Source organism: Primulina eburnea, chromosome 16, assembly GCF_022965805.1.
Source record: "Primulina eburnea isolate SZY01 chromosome 16, ASM2296580v1, whole genome shotgun sequence".
Lineage (NCBI taxonomy): Eukaryota > Viridiplantae > Streptophyta > Magnoliopsida > Lamiales > Gesneriaceae > Primulina > Primulina eburnea.
The window spans coordinates 21,664,029-21,674,634 of NC_133116.1; the positions used below are offsets into that span (position 1 = coordinate 21,664,029).

General features: G+C 39.5%; 1 protein-coding gene across 1 annotated transcript; it reads left to right on the top strand.

The window, feature by feature from the left end:
* Nucleotides 1-4,606: 4,606 nt before the first annotated feature.
* LOC140816116 (uncharacterized) lies at nt 4,607-5,206 on the top strand. The gene has a single exon (XM_073175183.1). The coding sequence runs from the start codon at nt 4,607-4,609 to the stop codon at nt 5,204-5,206; it is 600 nt and encodes a 199-aa protein (XP_073031284.1).
* Nucleotides 5,207-10,606: the final 5,400 nt, after the last annotated feature.

Sequence of the window (10,606 nt, forward strand, 5' to 3'; positions counted from 1 at the left end):
AAAGAACAACCGAGAAAAAGAAAAGAGGGGCCGTGGGTCTTCTTGTGGTTTAAGGTTTGGGTTCTTTGCATGGGTGCAAGTGGGCTCGTCCAGGGCTGGCCGGGGCTTGAGGAGGGTCAGGGGTGAGGGTCTGGTAGAGTCTTAGTGGGTTAGGACTCGCACAGTAGGGCTGTTGAAGAGCCCTCGGTGGACAGGCCCCTTCTCGAGGAATTCTGGTGCAGCCGAGAAGTTTTGGAGGACGGCTCGGTTGAGGGCTGGGTTAGGTGGTCTGGACGGTGGCCAAGGGTGGTCCAGGGAAGGTTAGGAAAGGCTGGGCTCGGTGGTGGCCTGGGTAGAAGCCTCCACGCCAAGGGACAGCGACAGCATGGGAAAGAAGCAACAGCGCGCAGCCTGTGTCTTCTGATTCAGGGGCATCGTGCGCGCGGTTCAGGGATTGGGCTAGGCTTGGGTTGGTGTGGGACTGGTCTAGGGTCAGTAAGGGTCGAGAGGGGTCGATGGTTAACTAGCTGGAAGAGTCCTAGTTGGGCTAGGAGTCCTAGAGATGCAAGGGAAGCTCACACACAACATAACAGATTTTTGGGTCAAGTTCTAGGAGCCTTTTGAGCGGGTTAGGGTCATGTTTTGGGGCTGGGCTTGCACAGTAGGGTCCCTAGGTGAGTTGGCTAGGTTTTGGTTCAAGGTGGCTCGGGCGTGGCTCGGGTAAATTAGGAGATGGCTCGGTGCGTTTGTTAGGGTGTCAAAAACGAAAATTTAAGAACTAAAATTAAATCCAAGGGTCCACGGGGGTGGCTCACGACTTGGAAGGGTAGAATAAATCATAAAAAGGTTATGCTTAAAATTTGGGATCAAAATAACGAGTTTTGGATTTATTCGGAATTTAATCGCCGCACGAAACGCCAATTAACGAGTTAATTGAAACGCCTAGTTTTATGCTTTATAAAATTAAGAAAAATTAGATTTAAGCTTAAATAATTATTATAAGTCTAAGTTTTTAATTTGGGAATTTTATATGAAAGTTTGGTTTAATTCGGGATTAAAACGCATTAATACGTCAAATTTAAAGAATAAATTAAAAGTCGTCGAATTAAGCGAAATAAAAATATGAGAAAATTCTAGTAGGCTTAAATAAATATTTGAGACATATTAGAGTCATCAAATCAAGAAAAAGGTCGAAAACGTAAAATGTCGAGTCCAGGGGTAAAACGGTCTTTTTACACCTAAAAATTAGTAAACGTCATGGCAGTGCCATATTTGCTGTTTTATATGCTAAATGATATATGTAACATGTTTATGAATTTTTATTTGTTGAAATATGATTTTTAAATGTTCGTATATTATTAAGGGTTAAATTGGACATTTAAAAGATATGTTGCATGCTTGGTTTCAAAATAAAATGATATTATATGCATGTTTTTTTTAAGTGATGGAAATATGACATGTTGAAGGATGTGAAGGGATTGTGACTAAATATGTTGGAAATAGCGTGAGGGTTATGGTCATAGTGGGAGCCCGACGATCGTGTTTCCTTGGATACGGATACGAATATGAATACGTGATACGAATACGAATATGTTAATATGTAGGCCAAGGCCCAGTTGACCTGTGAGAGTGTTGCTGGTGTCCCCGCCGCCCAGTACTGTGGTTTTCTAGATGGATCCATCGCCCATTAAGATTAAGAATACGAGTCACAATCACGATCTGAATTCAACAAACACGAACATTAAAATGAATACGAATATTAATATGAATACTTATATGAATATGAATACGAATATGAGAGGTCTTGATGGTTGATCCGACTAGACAGAAGGTGCACAAAGCCGAGGACCTACGCTAGTTTTCCGCACTAGTTTACGATTCATGATTTTAAGCAATGTTAAAGATATTTTTTTTACGACAATTTATTTATGAGTGGTTTTTGAGAGGTTATAGTATGGGCTATACTTTTCAAATAATATTTTTAGGTTGGTAAAATGTTTGACGATTTTATGCTTTAAAATATTTTCCTTTGGATTTTTAAATGGCAGTTGGATGTTTATTTTTAGAATAATGTCAAAAATATTTTATGGTTCGGCCGATGCTAAGTGAGGTTTTAAAAATAAAAAAAAAAATTCTAGCACGTTTTAAGAAAACGAATAGCAGACGTTTCAGGTAAAGTATGACCATAGACCAATCCACCCGTTAAATTATGAACGGAGATCTAATGTATGTGGCAGTGGATCTTCCCTATCAGCCCAATAATATGGTTTAGTTTGATCAGACGTATTTATGTATGGGTCACTTGCTTTGAAACATGTCTCTACGCAAAATTATGTTATGTATGCTCAAGTATGTATGAAGTAAGCACGTTTACGAAAAGTTTTATGTTAATGGCACGTCTAAGTATGTATGTACGTATGCTCAGGCTTTTATATACGCGTTCAAGTTTCAGTATGTACGTTCTATTTTAAAGATGAATGTGATTTTATTATATATTACTCATTACTCCCAATATATACATGTTGAGTTTTTAGACTCACTAGACTTGATCGATGCAGGTGATGATGACTTTGAGGTGACGAGGGATGGGGACCAATGTTGCGTGTTTTCACTGACGCAAGTGTATGGTGTCAAGTTTTAGTACTGATTAAAGTACATATATCGATCCCACGATAACTAATTATTTAAACTGTATATTAATTACCATAATTGTCATAGTTCAACTTTATTTGGAAAAATCAATGAGATGGTTTATAATCAATTGAGACAAAATAACAAATTATGTAAATCTTATGCACGCAGTCGAGATTCATTGGGTAAAGCAATCTAGATATATGATTTCATCGACTCTCCCATATGCTAAATTAAAATTGACTAACATTTAATTAAATCACATCATGTTTATTAACCGAGAACTAGAAATTTTTCTATTCCCTTTTTCAAGTGTTAAATAGAACTGTATTACTTATTACCGATTTTAATATGTCTGTTCAAAATCATGTAACACATAATAAATGCAACCAAGGTTTTTTTTAAGGATTCGCAAGAGTTATACGTCTTTTACACGTTATAAACATCTGACGATGTGATTTCCCCTGTCCTAATTTCAATCCCCTCTCTCGAGTGTTATATCTCAATTATTTGATCAATCGAATTATGGCCAGTAACTCAAAAGCATTAAAGACAAGAAATCACAAATAAACACGATGGATTAATACAATGAAAATTCAAACCGTCTATAGCATAGGTTCGACCACGACTATGTCAATCTCTAGAAAATAAAATTTAGTTCATGCTCGAATTTAAATCAATACAAAACCTGTTTGTAATCATTAAGAACGTAAAAGTAAAGAACCGAATTAGGAACGTGTTTAGGAGAGATGAAAGCGTGTCTCCCGTGCTCCGTGCTCTCACCTTTTCTCTTTTTTTTCGAGTGATATGTTGGCTTCCTGTCACCAATTTCAGAACCCCTTCTTATGCCCACGACGAAACCTATTTAATTCTGAATATAATGTCGCGCGCATATGCGCGACCAAGTCTGGCGCATATGCGCGCCTCTTTCTGTATGGAGCTTCTTCTCTCGCGCATATGCGCGCCCAAGTTCCGCGCATATGCGTGAGACTCTCTGTCTTTTGCGCTTGGAATTTCTTCTTGCACGCATATGTGCGCCCTAGACCGGCGCATATATGCGAGTCTTGCTGGTGTCTTTGGTGTATCTTTTGCGCATATGCGTGCCGTTGACTCGCGCATATGGGCGGGTCTTGCTGCCTTCAATAGAGGGCCATTTTCACCAATTTCTTCTAATCGTCATTTTTTATCCTTTTTACGCCCATGTAGTAGTTTCCCCTATATTCCTACAAGTACATCAAAAATAACAATACTGCATAATTCTACCGAAAAAAATTAACAATCTATATGAATTATGAGGATAATTTAATTGCAAAAATTGCACTTATCCACCAATGAGCTAGCTTGGACTGCGCAGGAGGCTAAACCCGAGGACCGCCCATGTTTTAAGATTTTATGCATGACGATTTTAATACTCTGATTTCACGTTTTGGTTTACGATGTTTAAACATGTATTTTTCTTTAGCAAACTATATTTGTGATCTCTATTATTGCACATATTTTTGGATGGAAAGTTATTTAAATGCATATTTGAAATTTTATTTTGTATTTAAGAAAAATTTTATTTTTCCGCAAATTTCAAGTATTTCAAAATACGGTACGTAACAGTTGGTATCAGAGCAGTGTTCTTGTAAAGGGTTTTGCCTACTGCTAGTTGCGAGAAGCTCACGAAACCACACCTCAAGTCTGTAAGTTTTAAAGTTTTGAATTATGTTATGTATTAAGCATTAAGTCATGATTTCAACATGTCCATGTTTTAATTTCAGATTATGTGTATCTTATGCTATTGATAGTATGTTCATGCATATTGGGTTTACGTGTTGGGTAAATGCTGGGACAATATGCCTTCCAGACATAGGATTGTGCATGAGGCGGGCGATGAGAATAGGGAAGCTTAGAATGGGGAGAGGGTCACTCCTCCTCATCCACCCCCAGATATGCAGGCTCAGATGCTTGCAGGGATGACGTAGTTTGCGGGGAACCAGGCTGCAATGGATACATGGGCGAGGCCCAGACCGAGGCAGTTTACGAGAGGTTTAGGAGGATGGATCCGAAGGAGTTCTCGGGGACTACTGGCCCGATGATAGTTGAAAGATGGATTAAGTACATCAAGATGATTTTTGCTTTCATGGAATTGCAGGATGCAGACAGGGTTAGATGCGCCATCTTTCTTCTGACAGGAGACGCTAGATTGTGGTGGGAGAGCGCTTCTGTATCTGTGAATTTGCAGACCCTCTCTTGGGATGGATTCAAGGAAGTCTTCTACTCCAAGTACTTCACTGAGGAAGTACGCTCCAAATTGACTAGAGAGTTCATGACGCTGCGACAGGGAGACAACAGCATGGCAGACTTTGTCAGGAAGTTCGAGAGGGGGTGTCACTTTGTACCCCTGATTGCAAATGATGCATGGGAGAATCTGAGACATTTTATGGTTGGGTTGCGTACGATCTTGCGCAGTGATGTCATGGTTGCTGGTCCTACAACTTATACAGTTGCCGTGTCGAGAGCTTTGGCAGCAGGAAAAGACCAGATGGACATTGAGGTCGATAGGCATGGTAAGAGACCCTATCAGGCACCTTGTCTTGAGGAATCATTTTAAGTCATTAAGAAACTTAGGATTAAGTGGATATGAGTACCGGAATTAGGTTATATAAGACTACCTGAGTTGTGTCAGTTTTAATTTCAAGTTTATGAAATAGATGTTCATACGGGGTTATTGGGTGAAATAAAAACAAAAGAGAATTAGTTGTATTCAACATAGGTTAACAATGGTCGAATATTAAGATTTTTATCAAGTAAGAAATCTAAACTATGGGTTATAAGTGAAGTTGATTTATTAGAATTAGTCCATCATTAACAGGGGGAACTTATTAAGTTTTATTCGTTAGAATGAATTAAGTATTGAGGATACGTCAAAGTGTGACATTCGTTCCAATAAGGAAGGTTTAAGTGTCTTAGGCCTCAACTATAATGTAATTGAGAAGGAAATAGTTTCAGCATGGGTTTGATGCTAGAAAAGTTTTATTATTTAAGCAGAAGATCGATATTGTATATTTTGAGGTATTATGGATTAATGTTACTCGAAATTTAAGGTTAGCAACGATTTTATATTTGGGATATACTTGTAAATAGCTGAGTTACGTAAGTTTGGTGTCGTAAGGTAAAGATTTGATCCAAGGATCGTAGGTCAATATTATTATGGAGTTAAGATAAGGTTTAACTTTTGAATGTAGTACCAAGGATAGAAGTTGATCAGTAACTTTTGGTGCTACGATTTCTTAGGTTGAACTGCATAAATGCTAATGTAATAGATCGATGAACATTACGGGTATAGTGATACGATAAGTTTGAACCTCTATTTCTAATATCGGGAATTGTGAGAAAAGTCAGAATTCGAGGTTATAGTGAAGTAAAACTAAGACAGCCTTAAGGACTAGACTTGGGCATTACGAGTTCTTAGTGATGCCGTTTAGACTGACAAATCCTCCAGCGATTTTTATGGACCTCATGAACCGAGTATTTCAGCCCTGCCTAGATCAGTTCGTCATAGTGTTCATTGACGACATTCTCATATACTCGAAGAGCCATGAGGAGCACCGTCAACACTTGGGTACAGTTTTGCAAGTCTTGCAGAGTCGCAAGTTGTTTTGAAATTCAGTAAGTGTGAATTTTGGTTGGGGAAGGTAGCGTTTTTGGGTCATGTAATTTCTAGCAATGGCATTGAGGTGGATCCAGCTAAGGTAGCAGCCGTTAAAGAATGGGTTGAGATGAAGAATACTTCAGAGATCCTTAGTTTTCTGGGTTTAGCAGGTTACTACTGTAAGTTTATTCAGGGGTTTTCGTCAATAGCAGTGCCGCTCACTTCACTGACGAAGAAGAATGCTAAATTTGTGTGGAGTGATAAATGTCAGAAAAGCTTTGATACCTTAAAGCAAGCTTTTATTTCAGCGCCAATGTTAACCATGCCAGCCGGGCAAGGAGATTTTGTGTTATACACCGATGCATCTAAGCTCGGGTTAGGCACAGTATTGATGCAGCATGGTCGGGTGATAGTTTATGCTTCCAGGCAGTCGAAGGTGCATGAGAAGAACTACCCGACTCATGATCTTGAGTTAGCCACTGTCCTCTTCGCATTGAAGATTTGGAGACACTACTTGTATGGCGAGAAATACCAGATATTTACTGATCACAAGAGTCTCAAGTATTTTTTCACGCAGAATGAGACAAAGACAGGGGTTGGAGTTGGTAAAAGACTACGACTGTGAGATTCGCTACCATCCAGGGAAAGCTAACGTCGTGGCAGATGCCTTTAGCCGAAAGGTTGCAGTCATAGCACAGTTGTCAGTACAGAGAACTTTTCAGTCTAAGATTCAGAGGTTTTGGTTAGGGGTTTATCCAAAGGGCAGAGCTCCCATACTATCTAATCTGACATTCAAATCCGATTTGCTAGACCGGATCCGTATAGTACATCCTTCAGACGAGCAGTTGCAGAAATGGATGCTGAAAGACGAAGCCAAGGGCAGTGTACTCTACAAAGTGTCTGATGGTATTGTGAGATACAGAGGTAGAATGTGGGTGCCTAATGTTGATTTGATCAGAGAAGACATCTTGTCAGAGGCACATGCGTCTCCGTATTCCATCCACCCAGGAGGTACTAAGATGAACAATACTTGCAGATTCTGTATTGGTGGCCAGGTATGAAGAGAGACATCCGCCGATACGTATCAGAATATCTCACTTGTCAGCAAGTGAAAGCTGAGCATCAGAGACCATCATGAATGCTTAAGACACTCCCTATCCCTGAGTAGAAATGGGAGAATATCACTATGGACTTCATTGTTGGATTGCCAAGGTCAGTCAGGGGATCCAATGTTATTTGGGTTATAGTGGATCGACTAACTAAGTCGGCACACTTCTTGTCAGTGAAGACGAATTTCTCCATGACGCAGTATGTGGAGCTTTATATCAGAGAGATAGTCCGATTGCACGGAATCCCAGTTTTTATTGTGTCCGACAAGGAACCGAGATATACTTCGTTCTTCTGGAAGAGTTTGCACGCAGCCATGGGGACGAAGTTTCTATTCAGTATAGCGTTTTACCCGCAGACAGATGGCCAGTCTGAGCGTGTGATACAGATTTTGGAAGACTTGTTAAGAGCTTGTGTGACTGACTTCCATGGAAATTGGGAATCTAAGCTACCTCTAGTGGAGTTTACCTACAACAACAGTTTCCAATCATCTATAGGTATGGCTCCCTACGAGGCATTGTATGGAAGGAAGTTCATATCGCCGATTCATTGGGGTGAAGTCGATGAAAGAGCAGAACTTGGTCCAGAGATTGTTCAGCAGACTGCAGATGTAGTGGTCAAGATCCGAGACAGGATGAAGACCGCACAAAGTCGTCAAAAGAGCTATGCTAATAAGAGAAGGAGAGATCTAGAGTTTGCTGTAGGAGACCACGTTTTTGTAAAGATAGCACCTGTGAAGGGTGTTATGAGATTTGGGAAGATAGGCAAACTTAGTCCGAGCTTTATTGGGCCATTTGAGATTTTTGACAGAGTTGGGACACTAGCTTATTGTGTTGCCCTTCCGCCGAATCTGGCCGAGGTACACAATGTGTTCCATGTCTCGATGCTGAGGAAGTACCTAGCTAACCCATCGCATGTTTTGAGCTACGAGTCGTTGCAGTTGGCTCCAGATATGTCATATGAGGAAAGACCCACCCAAATCCTAGACATACATGAGCGGAGACTTCGGAACAAAGTGACCCAGTTGGTCAAAGTCCGGTGGCTAAACCAATCAGTGGAGGAGGCCACTTGGGAGACCGAAGTCGGAGTTGTTTGGTAAGATTTAATTTCGAGGACGAAATTTATATAAGTGGGGGAGGAACTATAGAGCCCAAATTAGTACACGTAAATCCCATGCATTTATTTAATTGTTAAATCATTTATTTAATTTTAAAGTGATTTTTAACGATGCATGATTTATTCAAACGCATTATTTTAAGTTAATTATGTTTATTTGATGCACGTTAAAATGCTTTCTTGAGTTTCGTGTTTCAAGTGATTATTCGAGGCGGGATCGAGGAAATGAGGCCGGCGACGATTTTGGCAATTTTAAACGTGGTATTTTATTTTAAGCTTAGGATGGGGCATTTTACATAATTTATTAAGTTTTAGCATTTTAAAGCCTAAATTATTTATTTAAGTGGTTTTAGAATTTTAAAACTTTTAAAGTCTAGCAAATGTGCATTTTATTTTAATTAAGAGGTTTGTTAAGGTTGGTATGGTTAACTTTTAATTAGCATTTTTAATTAGAATGTTAATTGTGTAATTAAGTAATTTAATCCCCTAATTAGTCACCTATCTCATGCACACACACTCCTACACAAACACTTACACAACAAAAACAAACACACAAGTTTCAAATCACAATTTTAGAAATTTATTTTTTGAGAGAAAGCCTAGGTTTCCTCTACCACAGAGTAGCCGCCCTATCCCTCTCAATTTCCAGCAAACTTTCATCACATTCGTTGCAATAAAATGGTTCCACGTTCGTCCCGGATCAATCTCACATCGTTTCCCCGCTTCGGTGTCGTCGTTCGGCATTGTTAAAGATTTAAAGGCATTTATATTCTATTTTTCCTGCGTTGAACTCGTCATATTATGCATTGTGCGGTTTATTATGCATAAAAATCCATGTGTGATGTGCAAAGTTTGAGCAGAAAATTGTTGGATCGATTTTTGAAACGTTTTTAGATCTAAAACTCGTAATTTGCTGTCATTTGATTTCAGCGATTTTTCGGTCAAGTTTCTGGGAAAATTTTCAACATATAAAACATAGAACTTTTTGATACCTTCGATTTGACGGTAAATTCGAAATATTTTCATAAGAAATGAGTGAGTTATGATCGTTTTCGTGGGACTGATCAAACTGCGACTTTTATGAAAATGTGTTCTTGACATATTCTTGAAGTTATTTGTTGCAGGCTTCGTTGAGCATCGCCGGGCTTGTGCTACTACATTTAGATATATTATGGGATATAATTAGATGTTATTTGGTGGTTCATTTGGGTCGGGTTTGTCTTGGGATGTAATAGAAGTCGTAGGAAGCGAAACGATGTCAAATTACGGGTTATTGTTGTATGAAGTTGCTTGTCGATGCTTGGGAAAGTTCGGGGTGTTTGTACGGGTTTGAATCAATGTAATAACATATTAGGATGAGTCTTGAGGTGTAAGGCCCGAGAATTTGGTAATTATAATCAGAAATGATTTGTGGATAATTGAGGTGATTATAGACGAATTGGATCGGACCCGAAAAGACGATGGAATACATGAAATATGTGCGAGTACAGTACCCCTCGCGCATATGCGTGACATTGATTCACGCATATGCGCGAGGAAGGCAGACCTCGCGCATATGCGCGAGATGGGACGCGCATATGCGCGAGGAGGTGTGTCTCAAAAATATTAAGTCCAGAGAACCTCGCGCATATGCGCGGAAGAAGGGCGCGCATATGCACGAACTGTTAAAAAGAAGAAATGCCGAGACCAGCATGTCTCGCGCATATGCGCCGATTGAGGTCGCGCATATGCGCGAGACGTGCAGACCAAAGAATAAGACACTTGTCCTTGCCATGCATATATAATGTGTAATCCTTCATTTCAGACTTACAGCAACAAAGAAACCACCGAGAGAACTTCCACGAAAGGTTCAAAGTTCCTTCTATCTTAGAATTTAGCTTGTGCAAGATCCGGCCAACCGAATTTGAATCCGAGTTTATATTTGTGCTCCTCTTGTTACTAGCTTCATAAGGATGTAAGTTTCTTGAGTTTTCAATATGATTCAGATATTGTGTGGTGGAGAAATTATGATATGAATATTATTAGATGGTCTTGAGATTATAAGCAACGTATATTCGCAACCGGATCGATGAACGGACATCGTATGATATTGTTACGATTTTCCAGCATATATATGTATGAGATTATGCAGATTTC

Excerpts from the sequence above, each read along its gene's own strand:
- LOC140816116 (XM_073175183.1), top strand. The coding sequence starts at position 4,607 with ATGGGCGAGGCCCAGACCGAGGCAGTTTACGAGAGGTTTAGGAGGATG.